The 26,140-nt window shown below is 42.4% G+C and overlaps 1 protein-coding gene across 2 annotated transcripts in view; it reads right to left on the reverse strand.

The window, feature by feature from the left end:
• MHX (magnesium/proton exchanger) overlaps positions 1-26,140 on the reverse strand; it is a 375,411-nt gene that overhangs the window by 83,296 nt on the left and 265,975 nt on the right. For both annotated transcript variants that reach the window (XM_089419722.1, XM_089419723.1), the window contains 2 exons: positions 9,201-9,417; positions 8,910-9,039 (listed from right to left, as the gene is read on the reverse strand). In XM_089419722.1, the coding sequence (XP_089275848.1) occupies positions 8,910-9,039; positions 9,201-9,417 (347 nt within the window). The remainder of the gene's footprint in view (positions 1-8,909; positions 9,040-9,200; positions 9,418-26,140) is intronic.

Raw genomic sequence — 26,140 nt, forward strand, 5'->3', positions numbered from 1 at the left:
GGATGAGGAGGATGATGGCAGGAGGTAGTCATGCCGCGCAGGATCATTTGCCACCTCCACCACCAGCAGCGGGTGGTGCAGCTTTTGCACCTACCGGAGGAGCCCTTGCAACATTGCGAGGAGTTCCCAAGTATTTGACGTTACGTGTACAGGGGACAGTATGTGGCCAGTGGGTATCAGTTTTGGTTGACAGTGGGGCAACTCACAACTTCATTGATGCACAGATGGTTGGGCGGAGAGGTATACAGACAGAGAGCTTCGATGGCTTTTCAGTTTTGGTCCCAGGAGATCAGACCATGGTGTGTGCTCATTATGTTCCAGAGCTATCAGTGACGATGGGCACCTACACACTGACTGACCACTTTTTCGTGGTTGATATTCCGGACACCAACATGATATTGGGTGTTCAGTGGCTTATCACTCTAGGGAAGGTCACGACAGATTGGAAGACCCTAGAGATGGAGTGGGATGATGAGAAGATAGGGAAGCATGAGAAGATACGAGGACAACACACATATCTGCCTCAGACTGTTTCGGCTCATCGAATGGAGGCAGTCTTCCGGAAGGGAGACGTAGAGTGGGCAGTGGAACTGCGTGCATTAGAGGCAGGGACTACAGGGCAGAGAGTGCACCCAGAGATATAGTCCATCCTTGACCAGTATGCCATAGTATTTGGGGAGATTCCCCCAGGACAACCACCGAACCGGGGGTTTGAGCACACCATTGAGCTTGAGCTGGGTACACAGGCAGTGATTACTACCCCCTATAGGCATCCCAAGGCCTATCGGGATGAGATTGAGCAGGCCATTCAGGAGTTGCTAGCCCTTGGGCACATTCGGCCGAGCATGAGTCCTTTTGCTTCTTCCATGGTGTTGGTGAAGAAGAAGGACGACACATTGAGGATGTGTATTGACTACAAGGCCCTGAACAAGAAGACCCTGAAGAACAGGTACCCCATACCCAAGATCGATGAGTTGATGGATGAGTTGAGAGGAGCCCGGTTCTTCTCAAAGATTGATTTGAGATTTGGGTACCATCAAATTCGCGTGAGGGAACAGGACATTCCCAAGACCGCCTTCAGGTGTCACTATGGGCACTTTGAGTTTTTGGTGATGCCCTTTGGGCTAACCAACGCCTCAGCTACATTCCAGTCTTGCATGAATCACATCTTTTCAGTCACTTGAGGAAGTTTGTGTTGGTATTCTTTGATGATATACTCATTTACAACAGGACCTGGGAGGAGCATCTCCAGCACATTGAGACAGTATTGTGCATCTTGGAGGAGCAGCAGTTCTATGCCAAGCTCTCCAATTGTGAGTTTGGATTAACGGAGATGTTGTACTTGGGACACATCATAGGGGTGGACGAAGGGAGAGTCCACGAGGAGAAGATTAGGGCCATTCGAGATTGGCCAGAGCCGAGGAACGTGACAGAACTTCGAGGATTCATTGGTATTTGTACTTACTACCGGAAGTTCGTCAAGATTTTCTCACAGCTTGCTGCACCCTTAACAGATTTGACGAGGAAGGGGGCATTCAATTGGTTAGATATAGCGCAGCGAACCTTTGACAGGCTCAAGGAGGTGATGAGCAGCTGCCCAGTGCTTGTATTGCCAGATTTTTCGCAGCCATTTGTTTTGGAGTGTGATGTGTCGGGAGAGGGGATCGACGAATCCCTTTAATTTAATTCCTTAGTAATTCCCAGGTCACCAAAAACTTTTTTTTTTGTTTTTAGATTTTTAAATCTTTTTCAAATCTTTTAGATTTTTTTAAATTTTTGGAAAATTTTAATTTTTTATGATTTTTGATGTTTAGAAATTTTTTAATGTTTTTAGATTTTTAACTTTTAGGATTTTTTTATTTTTATGATTTCGTATATTTTGAGAATTTTAAATTTTTTTAGGATTTTCAAATGTTTTAAATTTTTAGTTTTTTTTTAATTTCAAGTGTTATGATTTTTTAAATTTTTAGAATTTAAAATAAAAAGAAGAAAAAAATCAAATGTCAAAAGAATTTTTATATTTTTTATTTTTTAGATTTTTTGAAACTTTTATATTTTTTGAGTCAAAATTAAAATCATAAATAAAAAGTCAAAAGATGAAATAAAATGGGATCGAAATAAAAGTGAAAACAAAATAATTTTATCTTTTTTAACGTTTAATCAATCTAACTTAAGCAAAAAATGAAGTCAAATATAAGTCTAGGCTAAATCATAACAAAAATAAAAAAATCGAAAGGAGGTTAACCCTAACTCATAAACATACATAATAAAAAAAAATCAAATGCTTGTTGTATTGTTTCTGCAGGTATGCATTGACGATGAAGCGAGGAGAGGAGTTGTTTGGATTTGCAGGTCCAGGAACGATGAGGAGTTTGATGCAGAATGAGGGTTTGATGGCGAAGACAAGCAACAAGGGTTAACGCAAGAGATGAAGGAATGTAGGTTGGAGCAGCGTTTGAAGATGCAGGTCAAGGGAAATGAGGACCGACAAAATGGCAAGTTAGGCAGCGGGGGGAGATGAGGGTTCTTTTGCAGGTTAATGGAAAAGTCGCGATGCAGATTAAGGAGGGCCGCAAATGTAAGGTAACTCAGGCTTGCAGGCAGCACAGGTTTTTGAGGAGGAGGACGATGGCAACAAGCAAGTAAAAAACAATAACAACAAAAAACGCAAGCAGCAAAGAGGGCTAAAAAAACGATTTTTTTCAATAAAACCCAAAAACTTAAAATGATATCCCAACAGTAACCCAGAAATTTCCAAATTAAGATGTTACATTTCAGTTTTAAATTTAACCCTGAAACCCAACAAAACATCCAAATCTAAAAACAAATTGGAACCCTTATGAATTTTCCAGATTAAAGAATTTTAAATTTAAACCCCTAGACTGCAAAACGTTGATTAATATTCCTGCAAGATAATGTTGGTGAACCCCAGAGATCTAGATCTTACCCTCTAGGGCCTAGATCTGGACTCTATACTGATTTCTCCTTCAGATCTGTAGTTGCAAGACAACAAAAAGCACCCAAACGATATATGCAATAACCCAAAAAAACTAAAACCCAGAAAACCGAAGTCAGAAAACCAAAAATAATTACAAATCTATGTACATGAATAGCAGATCTATCGGATCTAGGGAGTGTGAGTCCAACTCCGGTCTCAGATCTAATAATCTGAGGCTCTAAACAACTAGATCTATTGATTTAGCACATAAAAATTTAAATTTTTTGAATTTTAAAGGAGGTGTTGAGCTCAAAACCCTTCATGGATCACCCATAAAAATATCTTATGATAAGCCCAGAATCAAAATAAGTTGCGCTCTTCATAGAACACGGATCAGAAGTTGGCTAATCCAACTGAAAACTTCCCCGAAAGCCAGATGATCTAAAAATATCAAGACTTTCCTGCAAAACTTGATTCAGCCATTAACATAGAGCGAGAAAACAATAATAAAACTCAGAAAAATAGAGATACCTGCTATTACGTTCAGAATTTAGATTATTATTCAAACCCCAACGACTGAGCAGGATGCGTGTACTCAAATCACTCTTCAAAAGCTATTATCAATGGCTAAAAAAAATTACGCATGAAAAACGATACATCTTACAGTACTTCCATGAAGAGTAACACTGGCGAAAATTAACCCAAAGTCTTTCTTTATTATCCAAAAAAAAGATTGCACGAGAGCTTTTCGCTTAGCACACGACTCAGAGGTCGGATGAATTGACTGACAAATGACCTCCTATTTAAAGATAAATCCTCCAACGTCTAGTTCGAGTGATCCTCACCAAAGCAATCTCGATCGTTGATGAGGATCAAAATTTCTTTTAATCTCATCCGTCGAAATTTTAAATTCTTGAGGAAATTCAAATTTTTCAATTAAACGTATTTTAATTAATTCAAAAATAATTTCCTCGAAATTTTAACTTTGACTTAACCACAAGGACCAAAGGCTTAAAATTTAGCAAAATAATCAATTTAGCTTAGTCCCAGGACCTCTTAAAATTTAATTTTTAAGGACCAACAAATTTTGCCTTCAGAAAATTTAAATTTACCTAGGACCCAGAATTAATTAAATTTCTGGCTTAGGATTTTAATTAATTTTTTGCCAGAAAATTTAATTAATTAATCTATGAGAGGATAAATTATTTTTCCAACCCTCAAGGCACTTTACAGCGTAATTTTCATATCTTTTACATCACAAGGGGGAAATCCCATCTAAAATAGATCTCACAGGCTATCCATTTCTGCGACACAAATATAATCCAGCAGACCAAGCAATTTGTAATAAAATAACCTAACCAAATAGTTAGGATTATTCCCAAATTACTTTTACATAGACTCAATCTATAACACTAGGACTCGCCTAAGATCCTAGTGACAAAATCCATTCCAACTTTGGCGTAAGGCTGAAGGAAAACTCTGTCGACCATCCGAGAATGGATCGGTGAGACAAAAAACCTCCCGAAATGTAGATCGTCACCAAAAAAGTAGGTTTACCTTGGTAATAACATACATGACACGGATCTACTGAGATTATTTACATTATACACATGCAAAATGGGTTTACATTGTAACATGATAATCAGGTTGATGATGATAGCTGAACGGCACAAACACATTGGTCAGGCGCTATCCCTTTTTGCGAAAAAAGGGGGTGTACTGTTATGGGTCGTTGACACGCAGTGGTCAACATGCTCTAGCCATGAAAATTGGTGGAGAGGCTAAGGCACATGTGATCTCCAAGACCCAAAAATCGTTTGGAGAAATTCCACCCGGATGAAGATATATTAAAATAATTAATACTTTTAATGCGTTCCTAAGTCTAAACTTAGGAAAATTAAAATATTAATGTGTATTAATATAAAATGGGTGAGAAAGTTCTAAATAATGAGGATCAAGCTATAACTAATCTTAGCCGTTGATTAGGGACTTAATCTCGGTCATTGAATCGTCAACAAGAAAAGTATAAGAAGAGGCTTGAGGGTTAGTTGGAGACACACCAAGTTGATCAATCAATTCGATTTTCTGGGGCAGGGTTTGTGTTGAAGTTTCTAAGTTTCCTTACTTAGAAACCCTTAATGCACTTTTTCTGATTTATTTCTACCTACTTGTTATTTTTCTTTAACAAGTTATTTACAAAGTAAATACTGAAAATAAACACCAGTGCATGCACAACATATTACAGATTAGCAACTAAAAAAAACAAGAACAAACACACCACATGACACCTTTATTTTTGCACTAATGTCCCCAGAAAAACCCAATGCGCGAAAACTGGTGCAGCTATTTGAGGGTTTTCTTATTAAGCAATATCAGAGTACAATCTAGGTGTCGAAACTGTCCTACCCAACAGAGAATTTCCTTAGCAGTAATACCTTTCCATTTCAGACAAATCTACTGGATGAAACCCTGGATAGTCCTTCTAGCAGCTACTCAGCACCAATCTGCCCCTAAAACCCCAATGTCTACCTAATATGGACTGCGTCAGCCTCTCCTAGCCTAGCGCTGGCCCTGCGTCAGCTCTCTGAGCCTCTGCGTCAGCTACGCTGGCCCCTCTAGTGCTTTACACAACACTAAGCTGCCTTTATGTGGCCCTGCGTGAGCACTAGCTGCTCCTACGTCTCTCTCTAGCTGCTCAGCTACTATCCCGACACTATCTCTGCCTCTCTGTCTCTCTGTACTCAATGCCCCTCGCTGCTCTCCCAATCATTGATTCTATCTCTCTTAGCAAACCCCGCTCTAGAGAATAGAATGACTGATCACTCTGGTGTATTCTCCAAGTGACCCTCAAGCCTCCTCTTATACTTTTCCTGTTGACATCTCAATGGCTAAGATTAGATCTGGCTTGATCCATGTCTTTTGGACCATTCTAACACAGATTCATATTCATACACATTAATATTTTACTTTCCCTAAGTTTAGACTTAGGAACTCCATTAAAAATATTAATTATTTTAATATCTCCTAATCTGTTTAGAATCTGTCCAAACCCTTTCTGGGTATTGGAGATCTCATGTGCCCCAACCTCTCCACCAAATTTTGTGGCTAGAGCACATCCGATGCTACCCAAAATCAACAATTTGTTGAGAAATCGAGTTAGTGATCTGTTGTAGCGAGGGGCAGTTCGACAAAAGGCCGAGAATACATAGCAGAAAGGCAGAGATAGTGCCGGAGAGACAGCGCAGAGGCGACCAGAGCTGACGCGGAGGTTGGGAGGGCCAGCGCTGGTGACACAGGAGGCTGAGAAACTGATGTAAAGCTGACACAAGCAGACACAGAGGTTGGCAAAGCTGACGTTGGGCAGAAAGAGTTGCGTTATGGTGTTTTCGTGGGGTAGAATGAGAGCTGAGCGGCAGATGTAGAACCATAGAGGATGACAGTTCCAGAGAGAAGCTTGGAGCAGCTTTCGCTATCCAGCTTAGGAACAGTCAAAGTCACTGTGGGAATCATCATCTGGTTGCTGGTCAGTCAGAATATCTGTCTCCGGAGCAAGGTACTTCTGCCAAGGAAAATCTCTGAAGGGTCAACCATTTTTGGCACCCTAGTTGTATTTAGAAATCTACATAATAATAAAACCCCCATATCAGCTGCACCAGTTTTCCCGCATTGGATTTTTCTGGGGACGATTGTCCAAAAATAATGGTGTCCCTTGTTTTGTCTCAGTGTATTTCAGTTGTTGATCAGTATTTTAGTGAAAGCTACAATTGTGTTTATTTCGATATTTATGCATATAAATAACTTGTTAATGTAAAAGACAAGTAGGAGATAATAAACCAGATATTGCAGTAGGGGTTTCTGATATATTAGATTCAGAAATTTTCACAGAGTTAGGCCAAACCTTTTTTGGGTATCTCTAGGTTATAAGAGAAGAGTTGTGGTTGCAATTTCAGATCGATCCGTACATTATTGAGGTCAGAATCTCAGTTTCCTTGCAGCAGCAGCAGTTTGTAGAATTTCTAGGCAGTGCACAGGTTTTGTGGGAGCCATTTCTAGTAGTTGGATTAGTGAGATCTCACTTGGGGTTTGCCTAAATTGCATAGCAGGCCCAAGTTCTATCATTCCTTTCCATTTATATACTCAAATTTATGTATTAATAAAATGGCTCAGTTTCCTGTGTATTTTGACGTGCATGTTTGGAATTTGTTTATTGTTGCTGCTTCCTTGTACAAGTTTCTGTTATTTGCTATAAATTTCAATTTGGAACATTACATGATTTGCTAGGTGATGAGGGTTGTTTAATGTGTTGAACAACAATTTGAAGATCAGCCTAAGAACAGTGATTTAGTGGGTTGTTAGTGGTTGTATTGAAAACCTAAGTATAGTCCTTTGTGGAGAGAAAAAGGGTTATTAGTGGCAGGCTGTTTGGGCTCTAGTTCATTGACCTCAAGGGTGGAGCATTGATGATAAGAGGGCTATCATTTGTGCCCTAGTTCTGTGATTGACAGAGGGTTGAATCTGAGATAAGAGGGCAGCCTCCAAGCCCTAAGTCCTGTCATATTTGGAGCAGCAAAGAGGCAAGAAGTGGGCAGTGGTGAAGTCCCTATGTGCTAGTGTCCTTGAAGAAGCAAAGGAGAAGCTAGTGGGCAGATTGGTTTGGGCCCAAGTTCAGTGACATTGGAGGAGCAGTGATCATTGGTAGTGGTAGATTGTTGAGCTGGAGATACATGCTTTCTGAGGGAGAACAAGTTGCATGATCAGCAGAACAGGTGGCAAAGGACCTGCCAGATGTGTTCAAGGTACATACACTCAAAGGGCTGTGGAAGTGCGACATCAACAAGTAGGTCAAGGGTATTTTGTTCATGGTACATTGGTCATCATAGTTGTTGATACCAAGCCCTAGTTGTTGTCTTGTAACAGGGCTGATTGTAAGGGCCATGATCCCTGGTACGGGAGCCCTAAGACTGTTGTATTGAATTTTGAAATATAAAAAGTAGTGGATTAAAACTTAAAATTGTCATGTGCACTAGTTGATTCACTGTTGTATGTTATTCCATTGTGTAGAGTAGCGTTGTAGCATTTGAGTGTGTTTGTGATCGTGATCTTAGACTCAAACCAGATTCTTGAGTGCTGTGGAAAACTCAATAGTAGGCTCAAAACACTTCATAACATTTGTTGATTAATTTCAACAAAATTTCAGTGTGTAATATGGGCACACGAAAGAAGCAACAGACTGACAGGCATCTTTTTCTTATAAAAACAACAATATTGAGCAATTTTTCACGAGGTAGTATTCCTTCAACCTAGGTGAATCTTCAGTATTTACGTCAGATCTAGCTATACATATCTCAGCAAGGAATGTCCTTTTTAAGAAATGGATAGAAAGATATGGATACTCTTCAAGTTGGAGCCAAAAGGCACGTTCTATGCCTCTTTGCTTATGCAGGAATTGGTATCATGAGAATCACTCGTTGGCTTGCTCATGTAACATTCTAGATTTACATCTATACTGACCCATGATGAACTGGGCCTAATTTACCAAAAATTTTAAAATAAATAAGTAGATTAAAAAATTAAAAATAAGATACTGTAAAAGCAATGAGATATCTTCAGCTACTTCAAACTAGAGATGGAAGTGGTTACTAACTTTGCTGAACTTTATTTTCTACATTATTGAAAAACTAACTCTTATATAATGCAGCCTTTAAATTAGAATGGAAAATTAAATAAACAGGTTTCTTTTTATCACTTCTCAAATGGAATCTAAAGATTTCTGACAGGTCAAGTCAAAAGTGAGGTTTTAAAAAAAGGGACAAAGACAGGGCCTGCAGATGATGGGATTTACAAGTATGTTGTACATTGTCAGGTAGTGTAAGTAAACAAAACACGAAATAGCATGAATGTTATTAACAGAATTACATGTTGACCTAGCAGTAAAACTATTGACCAAAATAAGATGCAGAAGAAAGTATACCTGCATGTGATGTTTGCAAGAGCAGAATCTGCTGTCTCTTGGCGTTCTGCCGCTATTTTACTTGCAACTAGATCAGGCCATGAGGTTCCACTTGCAAGAGCTGTGAAAGCTATGATATATGGATTCACTCCTGCGGAAATGAAAAATAGAAGAAATTTGATGTCATTATGTTAAGCTGCTAGCAAGGCCAGAAAAACTCCTAATGACTGACAAATTCAAGATTAGGCCTCTCTGATGTAAGAACTATCTATATGACAGTCTGTTTGCCTTTCAAGAAATACTAAAGCATACCTGTCACACAGCTGATCAAATCTGTAAGCTTTGTAAGAACATAGGAAATGCCAGTTATAAAAATCAGCGAAAAACTGAAAGCCACCCAACCATGTGCAATATCACATGGGGGGACGAAGGCAAATAAAAACCTCCATGGTAGAATTATCAGTTGCCAAACTATTCTCATTACTCGCAATGGACCCTTACTATTCGTTCTTGTTTTACGATTTTCCAGCTGCTTACAGGAAATAAAAAACATAGTCATGAACCTTGGAACAAGAAAAAATTGAAATTCTATGTTTTCTTTTCTCAGTTATAGAAAACACTGCCCATGTTTCTTGTTTGTGAAAAAGGAAAAACATAAGCAATAAATGGTGTAAATTTCTACTTTTCCTGTGGAGGCAAGTGTTTCACTGTTCAATACATCATAATTTATCAAGACTAGTCCATGCACACACACAAACAGAAACTATGTGGCAATAATCACATTCAGAAATGTATTTTCAGACTAATAAGTAACTCAAGCTGACAAAGAACAAAGAATTTATTTGCTCCTTAACATCAGCCTGATAACTGATAGGTTATAGCCTAAAACAAAAATATGCATGCTGTAACTTATGGCACATGTCCAAGATCTGTCATCACCAGCATGTGGTTACATAATGAAGAACCCAGAAACACTATTGTCATGTAAGTAATTATGATCCAATCATCGATGTTATGGCATGGACTAATCTATCCAGGAACGGAGTTAGAAGAGGTTAACCATTAAAATGAAGGTCCATAATCAGAAAATAAATTTCCACATTAAAAAAAATATCAGAAACAATTAAATTTTCCATTCATTATTATCCACATAGAGGACTTGTTACCACCTGAGCATGCAAGATTCAATTTTGCATTTTCAAGGCATTCTTCTCAGCCATATTGCAATGAAGATGTGGTCTTTGGGAGCTTGGTATGAGACATGAACACTGACATAGTCTTATTCACCAAGCTTGGGAGAGATGGGAGAGATGGAGATCTACATGTTTTCCTTTTGCTTTCACGTTATGGTGTTCACATCTTTTGAGGCATTTCTATTGTTGAGTTTACATATTTGGAGTGTGAAAATTCCGCAACTGGAATCCTATTGCAGCAACAGGAAATTATTCTCCTAATTGTTAATTTTATTCAACAATTTATTAGCTGTTTGCTATGGAAAATACTGAGTAAATCACACTATAACCTTTACAAATAAAAACTGCGGAAATAAATAGCACCGGAACTGAAAAGATACTAGCACACACACATAAACATTAATACCATTGTTTTTGTTCAAAAGTCCCCAGAAAAACCCAACACGGGAAAACCGCAACTGGAATCCTATTGCAGCAACAGGAAATTATTCTCCTAATTGTTAATTTTATTCAACAATTTATTAGCTGTTTGCTATGGAAAATACTGAGTAAATCACACTGTAACCTTTACAAATAAAAACTGCGGAAATAAATAGCACCGGAACTGAAAAGATACTAGCACACACACATAAACATTAATACCATTGTTTTTGTTCACATCTTTTGAGGCATTTCTATTGTTGAGTTTACATATTTGGAGTGTGAAAATTCCGCAACTGGAATCCTATTGCAGCAACAGGAAATTATTCTCCTAATTGTTAATTTTATTCAACAATTTATTAGCTGTTTGCTATGGAAAATACTGAGTAAATCACACTGTAACCTTTACAAATAAAAACTGCGGAAATAAATAGCACCGGAACTGAAAAGATACTAGCACACACACATAAACATTAATACCATTGTTTTTGTTCACATCTTTTGAGGCATTTCTATTGTTGAGTTTACATATTTGGAGTGTGAAAATTCCGCAACTGGAATCCTATTGCAGCAACAGGAAATTATTCTCCTAATTGTTAATTTTATTCAACAATTTATTAGCTGTTTGCTATGGAAAATACTGAGTAAATCACACTGTAACCTTTACAAATAAAAACTGCGGAAATAAATAGCACCGGAACTGAAAAGATACTAGCACACACACATAAACATTAATACCATTGTTTTTGTTCAAAAGTCCCCAGAAAAACCCAACACGGGAAAACCGGTGCAGCAAATGAGGGTTTTATTATTATGCAGCATTGAAAATCTATGTACAGTCCAGATCCCTGAAACTGGCAATCCACAGCAAGAAAATTTGGGCAAAATTATTGAAGGGAATTACCCTTCCTCCACAAGCAAACCTGACACAACCTACCTTCAAAAAACTCAGCCTCCTACACCCTCTACGTCAGCCTCTGCCCTGATTTGCACAGTCTCTATGACGTCAAGCCTCCAACCAATCTCTGATGAAGTCGTTTTGCCTTCCTCTGCTGAGGAACTCGTCTCTCCGGCACTCTGAAACCTCTATCCAGCCTCTGGAACTGAGAACAATTTTTTCCTCAGCTAAATTGAACTACCAATCTAAAGCAACTGCGCAGTCCTCTGCATTGCCTAACTGGTAATAACTCGGCGCTCTTGCTACTGCCTCTCCGGATCTAGAAAAGCTCCTCTGAATCACTGCCCCTGCCCCTCACTAACTGCTTCGATTTCTGGCTCTCCGGCAACTGACTGCTGCTTCTCTAGAAATCGAATTTCTGGTCTTCTCAAGCATGTTCTCCAAGTGCCCATCGACTTCCTCTTATAGTGCATTGTTGGAGCACCAATGGCCAAGATTAAAACTTAATCCATGGCTAGGATCATCTTGGAATCCATCTGAGTGAGTTTCTAGATGATTCTCACCTTAACTTAATTAATACTGATTAATTAACTAGTTTTCCTAAGTTTCGACTTAGGAAACATTAAAAAATTGGTTAATAATCTAATTAAGTCACTTCTAGGTGGAATTTTCAAAAACTATTTTTGGGTCTTGGAGATCTCATGTATTCTAGCTTCTCCACCAAATTTCGTGGCTAGAAAAACATTCGATGCTATAAAAGCTAACACTCCCTCTTAGAGAGGAATGTGTTTAGTGTTGCACACTATGCCACAACACTTTGTCTCTGCATCATCTTTGTTACACTACTGATGTCTGGCTACTACTACCCACCAACTATTGTGCAACTCTGATGCTGCATCTTTGTTGCTGCCGACACTGCCATATTGTTGCCAACTTTGCATCTACACTGCAACTACCTCACATCTGTTGTTGTTACAACTGCAACATATGCAACTGAAAAGCATCCAAAATATTGAATCAATTGTGTTCAGTATGATGCATCTATCTCCCGAGTCTCTGACTGCTACTAGCATCTGCACTATCACTGAAGAATCTGCGTTGCTGCCAACTCTGCACTGACCCACCTGCTCTGCTGTCAACACTGCACTGCGCTCCCTCGGCATCTCATTGCTACTAGTCTGCAACTGTCACTCTGGTATTGACTACATCAACTACCACAAATCCATCCTGCTACTGAATACTGCGGGCCCCCCCTAGCCATGTGATGATCCATGACGTGCACTCGTCAAGGACCCTTCCCAGTCTCTGTAGTTCTCTGGGACTACAGTACCAAATCTCCCCACCTCACTCTTATAGGTATATCTGCGAACATCGCGAAGTCTTCCTCCAACCTAGAGGACAAATTGTCAATCTCTATAGAAGTTGCCTGCTAGTCCTGCTTCTTCGACTTGTCCTTCTTTCTGAGAGGACACTGCATGCTATAGTGACTGAGCTCACCACATCTGAAGCACTTGAACTTTGACAAGTCCTTCTTCTTCCTTATTTGTTCTCCTTGCCACTCACTGGGATCCTCTCCTCCTCCTTCACCACCTTCGATCCACTGCTACTGCTACCACTTGTAATAACCTGTTTCAGAGACTTCCCCCAAACCCCAGTAAACTCCAACCAAATACGCACAAATAATATAATAACCGAGAAACTCAAAATGATAAAAATAACAATGGTGTAACATATAATAATATAAGCATGAAATAAAGCAGATACTCAAGAAACGCAAAGAGAAATGCTAAGCCATTTTATTATACTGAGTAATGGAAAGAGTACAGAAGGTGATCAGAAGGATGGCACCTCGAGTTGCACCAAGCAAGTGAAGAAATACACAGAATAACAAAGGGATGGCCTCTGTGTGGATGCTGCTGGAAAACTGTCGTGTTGCTGCTACTACTAGAAATCAAATGAGGATTTGGGGCTATTCCCCTCCTCAGAAAACGCTGAAACTCTGGAATCCGCCCCTACTCAGAAAACCCAGAAAAACCCAGAAAGCTTTTCTGAAATGGTCGACCTCTGAAAATCGCCTCCCTGGGGAATCACGCAATCCCTCAAGGCCCTGCGCTGCCACTGAATAGAATCCTCCAAAATACTGCCTGAAACTCTACCAAACCCCTCTAATATGCAAGAGCTGAACCCTTGCTCAATATCCCAGCTCAACTCCTCCACAAATCCTCAACCTGGAACTGCTCCCAGAAGAACTGCGTCTCTCTCTCTCAAGACTGCGCAGTCTTCCAATGCTCAACTCCACCTCAATGCCAAAGATCAAAACTACTGCAAAAAGACTACTGAAAATACCTTGCTCGAGTAGGCACTCGAAGTCCCCTGGGGCTAAGGATAAGATCTCCGAACGGAGACACTCAATGCACTAAACAGTGCTACAGACAGGCTAAACAGCCAACGTGCTCCAAGTCAAAGTGACTAGCTCAAATGATCATAATCGAATGACAAAATGAGGGGCTCCTCTCTCCTTTATAGCATTGGCCTCTCCCAATCCCAAGGCTCACCTCCTCCAACGTAATCCCTCTTGCCACGTGTTCCCTTTCCATCTGCGCAGTCCCTCCAAGTGTCTGTGTGGGCCCCATCTCTGCATGGTCCCTTGGCCCCCTTGGCTCCCCTTTAAGTCACAACGTTGTGCTACTAGGAAGTGACTTTTTATTCTAAAAGTGAGTTATCTCCCCTTTTCCTCACCTTTTTATTTACAAATAACTATAGAAGGCAAAATTGAGCAAAATTGAATATTCTAATTAGCCATGGCTAATTAGGAATATTACAGTCTCCCCCGACAAAATGTTGCTTGTCCTCAAGCAACTGAAGTGACGGATGCTGCAAAATTTTCACATTCTCCCAAGTGGCATCCTCATCTGATAAATTCTTCCACCTCACCAAGAATTCCCGAACCGTCCTGTTTCGTAGCTGCCTCTCCCTGGTATCAACAATAGCCTCTGGCTGCAACACCAAATGCCCCTCATCATCCGTGGGTGGTACCTCATTTGTCACTGTCACATGCTGTCCCAACGCCTTCTTCAGGGATGATACGTCAAAAACGTTATGAATCTTGCTGCCTTAGGGCAGCTCCAACTCATATGCTACCTATCCAATCCTGCGTATCACCCTGTATGGCCCATAAAAGCGGGGCTTGAGCTTTTTAGCCCCTTTTTGCTTCAGTGACGACTGTCGGTATGGCCGTAATCACAGGTAGACCAAGTCTCCTACCTCAAACTGTCTCTCCACCCGACCCCGTCAGCATACAGCTTCTGCTGGTTTTGTGCTATAGCCATGTTATCCTTGAGAGTGCGGAGAATATCCTGACTCTCTTGGATCCAAATCTTGGTTCTCGGAGCCTTGCTAGCACCAAACATCACGTCAGCAAAAGATAAAGGATGATATCCATACAAAGCATAGAATGGTGACATACCGATGGACATGTGATGTGTAGTGTTGTAGCAGTACTCCCCCAGATGCAGCCACTTCAACCATGCTCGCTGCTGCCCACTGACATAGTTACGCAAGTAGCCCTCCAACCACTTGTTAACTATCTCTGTCTGCTCGTTCGTCTGTGGGTGATAACTAGTACTTGGTGTCAACTCCGTCCCCACCAACCGGAAAAGATCCTACCAAAATCCACCCATGAAACAGTGGTCCCTGTCACTGGTGATGGTCTTGGGAAGACCATGTAACCTGAAAATCTCTCTAAAGAACAGCTCGGCTACCTGCGTTGTTGTGTAGTGTGCGGATATGGCGAACAAGTGTGAGTACTTTGTCAGCCAATCAACGACGATAAAGATGTAATCCTTGCCCTGTACCATGGGCAACCCTGTGATGAAGTCCATCGAAATACACTCCCATTTCCCCTCCGAAATGGCAAGAGGCTGCAATAGTCCTGCTAGATGGTCCATCTCCCCCTTGTTCCTCTGGCAAACATCGCACTCTCGGACATGCTAGAGTACGTCGTCCTTGAGGCCCTCCATGAGAACCTCTCTCTAATGGCCCTGTAGGTTTTGGTAAACCCCTGATGACTTGCCAATGGTGAATCATGTGACGCTTGAAGTATCTTCTTCTTGAGTTGAGACCCCTCAGTCAAGAAGATCTGGTCCCTGTAGTAGATGATCTCATCGACCACCCTGCACCTGTCATCCGCCACATGCCCATCCAGAACCTCACATGCAAATCTGTCCTTAGAGTACTCTACTAAGAGTCGAGCCCTCCAGTCTGCGTCCAAGCTCATAAGAGATGACGTAACTAGCCTACGTGAAAAGGCATCTGCTACCACGTTATTCTTACCCTTGACATACTCAATGTCAAAGTCATATGCTTGGATCTTGTTGATCCACTTCTGTTGCCTCTCCTGTAGCTGCTTCTGCTCCAAAAAGAACTTGAGGCTGTTGTTATCAGTCCTCACCTTGAACCTGTTACCCACCAAATACTGCCGGTACTTAGCCAATGCATGCATGATGGCCAGCATCTCCTTGTCGTATATAGAATACAACCTCTCGTGCGGAAAGAGCTTCCGGCTCTCAAAGGCTATAGGGTGACCTCCCTGCATCAACACTACGCCGATCCCCTCTCCCGACGCATCACACTCCAAAACAAATGGCTGCGTAAAATCTGGCAGTGCAAGCACGGGCAGCTGCTAATAACCTCCTTGAGCCTGTCAAAGGCTCGTTGCGCTGTATCCAACCAACTGAATGCCCCCTTCCTCGTCAAATCTGTGAGGGGTGTGGAACGCTGCGACAAACCCTTGACGAACTTCCGATAGTAAGTACAAATGCCAATGAATCCTCGAAGTTCCGTCACGTTTCTCAGCTCCGGCCAATCTCTGATGGCCCTGATCTTCTCCTCGTGGACCCTCACTCCGTCCACTCCTATGATGTGTCCCAAGTATAACATCTCCATCAACCCGAACTCACATTTGGAGAGCTTGGCATAGAACTGTTGCTCCTCCAAGATGCGCAATACTGTCTCAATGTGCTGAAGATGCTCCTCCCAAGTCCTGCTATAAATGAGGATATCATCAAAGAACACCAACACAAACTTCCTTAAGTGACTGCGGAAGATGTGATTCATGCAAGACTAAAATGTAGCTGGGGCGTTGGTTAGCCCGAAGGGCATCACCAAAAACTGAAAGTGCCCATAGTGACACCTGAAGGCGGTCTAGGGAATGTCCTACTCCACGCAAATCTGATGGTACCCAAATCCCAAATCAATCTTTGAGAAGAACCGTGCTCCTCTCAACTCATTCATCAACTCATCGATCCTGGGTATGGGGTATCTGTTCTTCAAGGTCTTCTTGTTCAGGGCCCTACAGTCAATGCACATCCTCAATGTGTCGTCCTTCTTCTTCACCAACACCACGGAAGAAGCAAAAGGACTCGTGCTTGGCCAAATGTGCCCAAGAGCCAGCAACTCCTGAATGGCCCGCTCAATCTCATCCCGATAGGCCTGGGATGCCTATAGGGGCTAGTAATCACTGCCTATATGCCCTGCTCAAGCTCAATGGTGTGCTCAAACCCCCGGTCCAGTGGTTGTCCCGATGGAATCTCCCCAAACACTGTGGCACACTGGTCAAGGATGCCCTGTATCTCTGGGTGCACCGCCTGCCCTGTAGTCGCTGCCTCTGATGCACGCAGCTCCACTGCCCACTCTATGTCTCCCTTCTGGAAGACTGCCTCCATCCGATGAGTTGAAACAGTCTGAGGTGGGTATGTGTGATGTCCTCGTATCTTCTCATGCCTCCCTATCTTCTCATCATCCTACTCCATCTCTAGGGCCTTCCAATCTGTAGTGACCTTCCCTAGAGTGATGAGCCACTGAACACCCAGTACTATGTTGGTGTCTGGAATATTGACCACAAAGAAGTGGTCAGTCAGTGTGTAGGTGCCCATCATCACTGATAACTCTGGAACATAACGAGCACACACCATGGTCTGATCCCCTGGGACCATAGTTGCGGGGGAGTGCCCCCCCCCTCGCTCCCGCTCCCAATCCGCGCTCCGGGCGGGAGCGACTCGGGAGCGGGTCGGGAGCGCGCTCCCTAAAAAAAATTTCGCTCCCTGCCTTTTCGGGAGCGTTTTGCCTTTTTTGCATTTTTTTTTTGTAGTAATGTTCAAAATGCAATTTTTTTTGAAAGAAACAAATAGTTTTTGAGTGGGGCAGCTTAATGATCAAGTCTAGGCCGTAGTATTGATATGTTATTCATGGTAATGTTAAATTCTTAAAGTAAAAGTGACATTTTCTTTAATTTTCATTTTCATCATTTTATTTAAATTTTTAACATTACCATGAAATGACTCAAGATGTTTGAGAGTGGTTTCGTCCTCATTGGATTTCATATGGAGAAAGTAGAATTTTAGATTTCATTCAAAATCCAGCAGACTTATTAGTTTTTCAGGATTTCAGGATTGGGGGATTGCAATGTTTCCATTGAATTTTGTCATGTATTAGGGTATGGAACCTGTATTTAATCAAGAGTACCAATCCCTCTATGTACCTTGATGTTAGTGACATTGGTTGTCGAACTCCTCTATCATGACCCTTCTAAAAATGTACGCATCACTCAAACAAAATCTTGACTTGACATGCTATGCTTTTTCTATCTTATGTTAATGCTTAGAGGGTGATATTAATGACAAAGATCCCTATACAGATACAAAGGTAATGACAAAGATACCTCTGGATATTAATGCTTGGAGGGTGATATTAATGACAAAGATCTTGATTTTGCAACAAGACTAAAAAATTAGACATTTCTCGTGGTGGCAAGAGGCCCAAGCATAAGAAATAGATAATAGATTTACTTCTCTTTTCTAGTTTCTAGTAGCTTTTATAACTATTGACTCTTTCATATTTATTATGATATTTTTTTAAACAATATATGACAATTTAAGTTTGAAGTTGGCAATTATAACTCATTAGTAATGAATTATGAATATGATGCTTCATGAAAGTTGAAAGTTGTTTCATTTCATTTCATGTTATAACATTTCATTTCATGTTAGATATTATTTGTTGTAATGGTTACACTTAGCTTACAAGTACAACTTTGGTGATCAATGATGATAAATGTTATATATTGAATTTTGAAAGCTTGAAACTTTAAGATTGATGAATCATGAGACTCAATATGTTGTATGTTACTATGTTACTAACTTGCGGACGTGGTTGATGAAGATTATAACTTCTAGATGATTGTTGTTATATGGTTCAATCTATGCTTTTTTATGTTTTTTATATCTAATTCATCATTCTACATGTTTTTGTTGACATATATGTATCAAAAATTTAAAAATATAAAAAATATATATATTTTTAAAAAATCGCTCCGGGATTCGCTCCCAAACCGGGAGCTTCTGAAAATGGTCGCTCCCGCTCCCGTTTTCGCTCCCGCTCCCCGCTCCCAAGTAACATGGCCTGGGACCAAAACTGAAAATCCATCAAAGCTCTCTGTCAGTATACCTCTCCGCTCAACCATCTGTGCATCAATGAAGTTGTGGGTGGCCCCACTGTCAACCAAAACTGATACTCGCTGGCCACGTACTGTCCCCCGTATGCGCAGTGTCAAATACTTGGGAACTCCTCGCAATGCTGCAAGGGCTCCCCCGGTAGGTGCAAAAGCTGCACCACCTGCTGGTGGTGGTGGAGGCGACAAGGGACCCTACACGGCATGACTATCTCCTACCTCCACATTATCCTCCTCATCCTCTTCCCCGCTGCTCTCGGAGAAGAACTCAATAAAATGTGCTTTGCCAATAGCACATCTATGTCTTGGTGCCCACGGCTCCTGACAAGTGAAGCACAACCACTTCTTCCTCAACTCCCTCCTGGCATCATCATCAATCTGTACTCATCCTAGATTCCCCTTCGGAGGCGGAATCCTCACATCCTTCCCCTTGGGACGAAAAGCCTGTCACTGGGGGTAAGGTCTCTGGGTCTTGGGTAAGACATCTTGTAAGTCCTGGGTCTTGCTAATAGCATCCTGAAGGGTGGTTGGTCTAGCGGATCTGACTAGACCTCGAGTGGCTCTGCTAACCTCTCAACATACATGTAAATCCTCCGTGTCGTGGATAGATCTGGCACCATCACTGAAACCCTCAAAAAGTTCGCAATGTAGGTCTCTGGGCTCCTTGTTTGTTTGAGCCTCGTCAGCTCAACAAAGTGTTGTTCTGGATCCCTCCGATCAAACCTCTCCATCAATCTCCTGGTGAACTCTGCATATGTCGTCACTGTGGAATGCCCGAGTGTAACCATCCCATGGAACCACCAATCCTGGGCCTCACCATCCAAATGTAATATCGCCACCTTGATGGCCTCTGTCTCCGACATCTGGTTAAGCTGGAAATAGATGTCCAGCATCTCCACCCAAGACCTTGCTGAACTGTTTGATATCAAACTTAGGGAAGTGAAATCTACTAGCAGTGCGGTGGGTGTCTCCATCATGGTAATGTTGGTATCCTCTATGATGGTCGCGGGGTCTACTATCCCGCTGGAGCTGAACAAAGTCTCTGAATGAGAGAGCATCCCTGAACTCCTGCCAATAGGCCTGGTACTCCGCAAAATAATTGCCCATATGACCGGGTTCTGCCTCCTGCTGTGCTCCGGCCCCCGTATCTGCTCCTAGGAAAGTGGGCATGGTAGAGAGTATAGGGGCATGTGAGGCCACTTGCTGAGTAGTATCATGTCGAGTCGCACCCTGCTGCGGCAAATGGTGAGATGCACCCGATCCCTCTCCAACCTGGAAAACTCGTGGGCTCTCACGCTGCCTAGCCTCCACTGTCGTGAATCTCTGCCCCATCACCTCGATCTGCCTCGACAGATCCTACACTGATTTGAGGAGCAAGTTCGCAAATTTCTTCCCATCATCATCTGCCATCATATTCTCCTACTCTGCATCTACCACAGGCTCCTCCTGTCCTACGTCCACCACAGGCTCCTCCTGTCCTACGTCCACCACAGGCTCCTCCTGTTCTGCGTCCACCACTGGAACACAGTCTCCCTCTCCGTAGGTGTTCTCCAACCTACACCCAGTGTCTCTGTATCTCCTTCCTCTGTAACAGATGTAGGGATTTTCCCCCGGTGTCATAGATTGCTAGCTCCACAGGCTGAGCCAGATCTATGCTCTAATACCACTGTAATATCCCATTTCAGAGATTTTCCCCCAAACCCCAGTAAACTCCAACCAAATACGCAAAAATATTATAATAACCGAGAAACTCAAAATGATAAAAATAACAGTGGTGCAACATATAATAATATAAGCATGAAATATAAGGAGATACTCGAGAAATGCAAAGAGAAATGCTAAGCCATTTTATTATACTGAGTAATGGAATGAGTACAGGAGGTGATCAGAAGGATGGCTGTGGCACCTAGACTTGCACCAAGCAAGTGAAGAAATACACCCAAAATAACAAAGGGATGGCCTCTGCGTGGATGCTGCTGGAAAATTGTCGTGCTGCTGCCACTACTAGAAATCAAATGAGGATTTGGGGTTGTTCCCCTCCTCAGAAAATGCTAAAACTCTCAAATCCGCCCCTACTCAGAAAACCCAAAAAAACCCAAAAAGCTCTTCTGAAATGGTAGACCCCCGAAAATCGCCTCCTTGGGGAATCATGCAATCCCTCAAGGCCCTGCGCTGCCACTGAATAGAATCCTCCAAAATACTGCCTGAAACTCTGCCAAACCCCTCCAATATGCAAGAGCTGAACCCTTGCTCAATATCCCAGCTCAACTCCACAAATCCTCAACCCGAAACTGCTCCCAGAAGAATTGCATCCCTCTCTCTCAAGACTGCGCAATCTTCCAATCCTCAGCTCCACCTCAATGCCAAAGATCAAAACTACTGCAAAAAGACTGCTGAAAATACCTTGCCCGAGTAGGCAATCGAAGACCTCCAGGGCTAAGGGTGAGATCTCCGAACGGAGACACTCAGTGCACTAAACAATGCTGCAGACAGGCTAAATAGCTAGCATGCTCCAAGTCGAAGTGACTAGCTAGCTCAAATGCTCATAATCGAATGACAAAATGAGGGGCTCCTCTCTCCTTTATAGCATTGGCCTCTCCCAATCCGAAGGCTCACCTCCTCCAATGTAATCCCCTCTAGCCACATGTTCCCTTTCCATCTGCGCAGTCCCTCCAAGTGTCTGGTGGGCCCCATCTTTGCGTGATCCCTTGGCCGCCTTGGCTCCCCTTTAAGTCACAACGTTGTGCTACTAGGAAGTGACTTTTTATTCTAAAAGTGAGTTATGTCCCCTTTTCCTCACCTTTTTATTTACAAACAACTATAGAAGGCAAAATTGAGCAAAATCGAATATTCTAATTAGCCATGGCTAATTAGGAATATTATACCACAGATGGAGTTCCTTAAAAGAGCTCGCCTCAACTCCTCCTACTGCAAGTCTGACCACATCCTGTCCCATTCTGGTAGCTTGTCTCTACCCAATATACTTTGGACAAAAACTTGCCACTCCTCAGAGACACTGTTCAGTGCCAATCTCACTAGCTTTGTTGGTTGAGGCGTTGCCCCAACAGCTGCAAGCTAGTCTCGGACCTCCTGAATCCTGGTGAGGAAGGGATCTATGCCTTCCCCTTTCTGCATCCTGATGCATCTCAGCTTCTCCTCCAAGAACATCTTCCGCTGCTCGGAAGTGCCCTGATATAGCGTGGCAAGAGCATCCCACATCTCTTTGGCAATATCCTTGCCATCTATGTGTGAGACTATATGGTCCTGGACTCCATCCAAGATCAATCGCTTCGCCCGCGCCATCTCCTTCTTGTATTCCTTCAGCTGATCCGCATCCTGGGGAACTGCCACAACACTATCTATATGTGAAAAATCCATCACTGCAGTAACCGATTTACTTTTCCTACTTATTCCACCATAAGTTATTCATGAAATCACTTCAATAAACATTAAAATATATACTGCTGCAGATATCACACCGTAATACAGAAACAAACATATGCACAAGAATCAACACATTGACACAGATATTTTGGACTAATGTCCCCGGAAAAACCCAATGTGGGAAAATCGATGCAGCAAGGGAGGCTTTTATCATTCAGCGATTTTCTAGTACAACAGGGTGCCAAACTAGCTTACCCACAGATAGACAAATTCTCCAACACTTCTTCTGAACCCAGCATCAGCGCTACTGACCTCTGCGTGGCCTGAAACCCTCTGCGTCAGCCTATTGAGACTCTGCGCAACCTCTCTGGCCTTCTGTGTCACTCCTGCAGCCTTTGCGTTGATGACGCAGGCCCTGCTGGCTCTGCACAGTCTCTGCTACCTCTACGTGGCTCCCTCCGGCCTTGCATCTGCCTTTTCTGCCGCTGCACTAATCTCCTGTCTCTCTGTTCCATACTTGCTGCCTCCTGACTGCTCACCAAACCACTAGTTCAATTTCTCAGCTAACCCCGCTCCAAAAATTCAACTGACTCATCTCCCTCAGTGTATTCTCCAAGTGACCCTCAAGCCTCCTCTTATACTTTTCTTTTTGACAAATCAACAGCCGAGATCAAGTCCCTAATCAACGGCTAAGATTAGATTTGGCTTGATCCATGACTTTTGGACCATTCTAACACAATTTCATATTAATTCACATTAATATTTTATTTTCCCTAAGTTTAGACTTAGGGATTACAAAAGATATTAATTATTTTAATATCTCCCAAACTGTTTAGAATCTGCCCAAACCCTTTCTGGGGATTGGAGATCTCATGTGCCTTAGCCTCTCCACCAAGTTTCGTGGCTAGAGCACATCTGATACTATCCTAAATCAACATTCGCTCTTAGCGAGGACTGTGCTCTGGCAATACTCCTCACTGATCATCACTCTGATCATCCAGCATCGGTTCCTGTGCTGATGTTAAGCCTTCCTGCCCAACATCCTCTGCATTGTTGTATCTTGTACTGCTGCCAATGGCTCTACCACTGCCACTGCCACAGCTGCATTTGTACGACAACTCCCTCTGCATCTGTGCTGTTGCTGGTCCTTTTTCCCAACACTGCAACTCCCTCTTCATTCGTACTGCTAACACACTCATTTCTACTTCTGAAAGGGGTTCTTTACCATCTCCAGCTTTTCCCTGAAGTAGTCAAATTTTTACTTTCCAAGGGCCTTGGTGAGGATATCTGCCACCTATTCTCCTGTAGGAGTGTAGCTCAATTGCACAGCTCCTCGTTGGACACAGTCTCTGACAAAGTGACACCAGATATCAATATCCTTCGAACTATCATGAAACACTGGATTCTCAGAGAGTTGGATGCAACTCTTATTATTGCACATGATCCTGGTCACCTCCATATTTCTTCTGAATAGGTTCACCAGCAGTTTTCTAAGCCATATGGTCTCACACGAAGCTGTGCTTGCTACCATATATTCTGCCTCAGATGAGCTCAGAGCCACGGACTTCTGTTTCCTACTGCACCAGGTGGTCATTCCTGATCCAATGTTGAAACAATACCCAAAGGTACTTTTTCGATCCACAAAACTTCCTGCGCAATCTGCATCAGTAAATCCACTCAACCTGATATCTTTCCCCTTGGTGTATAAGAGCCCATAATCAACTGTTCCCTGTAAATACCTAAGAACGTGTTTGGCTGCTGCCCAATGTGCCCTCTTTGGTTCCACCATGAACTGACTGAGGGTGTTGACAGCGTAGCAAATATCTGGCCCGGTATTAACCAGATACATCAGGAATCCTATGAGCTGGCGGTATAGGGTGGGATTGACATCCTTGTCTTCTGATGCATCAATCTTCTTCAAGTTGGTGATCATCGGCATAGCCATAGGTCTACAGTCTCCCATCCCAAATCTTTTCAGGATTTCTGTAACATACCTCCCTTGCCCAAGGAAGATTTCTCCTTTCTGTTGTCGAACTTCTAACCCTAGGAAGTAGTGCATTCGTCCCAGATCCTTCATATCGAACTCTGTGGCTAGATTCTTCTTGCAGTCCTCAATGAGTCTGGATGATCCTGTCAGAAAGAGATCATCCACATATAATACTAAGATAAGTGATTCATTCTCTACGACCAGATAGTAGAGATTCAAATCCGTGTCACTCTTGACAAACCCCATCTTCTGCAAGTAGCCATCTATTCGACCATACCATGCTCTCGATGCCTGCTTCAGCCCATATAAGGCTTTCTTCAGTCTGCATACATGAGACTTCTTCTCATGAGTTTCAAAGCCCTCTAGTTGTTCAATGTATACCTCTTCTTCTATTACCCCATTCAGAAATGTAGTCTTGACATCCATCTGATGGATCTCCCATCCCATCTGGGCTGCAAGAGATATCACGGTCCTAATAGATATATATCTGGCTACCGGGGCGAAGGTTTCCTCATCGTCAATCCCCTCCTTTTGAGCATACCCCTTAGCCACAAACCTGGCCTTGTATTTCTCAACACTGTCGTTCGCAGCATATTTGATCTTGTAGATCCATCTCAAACCTACCACAAATCTGTCTTGAGGTCTTGACACTACCTCCCAGACATCGTTCACCATTATGGAGTTATACTCCTCTACCATCGCATCTACCTAGACCTGATGTTGAGCTGCCTCCTTGAAGCTGGCAAGCTCTCCATCCTGAGCTACTAACGCCTGATATCTGTCTGGTTGTTTTTGCTCCCTCTTATTGTTCCTTGGCTCACCGATGAAGTTCTCTGCATCACGCAAAATCTGATGAATTTCCCTGCTAGTTCTTCCTTTGCCAGCATGTGCTTCTGTTCGCTCCTCCTCATCCTGAGAATCTTCCTGACCTGAGGAATAATTCTTCACTTCTGTTGGTTGAAGAGGCATGACCAACGGATCCTCTTCTAACTGCTCCTCGGAAGGCATTTCGCTAGATTCTCTGAAAGCTCTGTCCTCCATGAACTTTACATCTTGTCGTACTACTACCTTCCTGCTCCCTGGAAGATGGATTCTGTATGCCTTAGCGTTCTCGCTATATCCCACTAGATACCCCTTTTCCGCAGTCTGATCCAGCTTCTTCCTCTTTTCTACAGGTATGCGGCAATATGCTAAACTCCCAAATATCCTGAAATGACTTACTTCAAGCGTCTTCCCAGTGAAGACTTTCTCTAGAGTAATCTTGCCCAATGCCCGATGAGGAGCCCTATTCTGAACATAGATAGTTGTGTTGCATGCTTCCACCCACAGGAATTTTGGCATATCCTGATCATACAGCATGGACCTAGCTACTTCTACAATAGTCCTATTCTTTCTTTCTGCTACCCCATTCTGCTCCAGATTGTAGGGAGTTGTCCACTCTCTTCTGATGCCCTCCTTAGTGCAATAATCAATGAAGTCCTTATCGACATACTCTCCACCATTATCTGAGCGCAAAACTTTTATTTTCTTCCCAGTCAGATTCCCCAGCAGAGCCTTGAACTCCTTGAATTGAAAGAAAACCTCATCCTTGGTTTTCAAAAAATAAATCCAAGTTTTCCTCGAGTGATTATCAATGAAGGTAAGGAAATACTCGGCACCAATGAGAGCTTTGACGGACATAGGTCCGCAGATATCTTAGTGTATCAATCCTAGTACACTCTTGGCCCTGTGTTTGCTCCTACGAAATGCCGCCTTGGTAACTTTCCTAGAGTGCATCCCCTGCATACATCATCTCGTTCCATACTCAAATCCGAAACTCTTGTTACAGTGCTTCTAAGAATTCTCAGAGCTCCATGGTGCAAG

The sequence above is a fragment of the Pinus tabuliformis genome, chromosome 4_1 (genome assembly GCF_031772625.1).
Source record: "Pinus tabuliformis cultivar Carrire ecotype Pingquan chromosome 4_1, CPIR1, whole genome shotgun sequence".
Lineage (NCBI taxonomy): Eukaryota > Viridiplantae > Streptophyta > Pinopsida > Pinales > Pinaceae > Pinus > Pinus tabuliformis.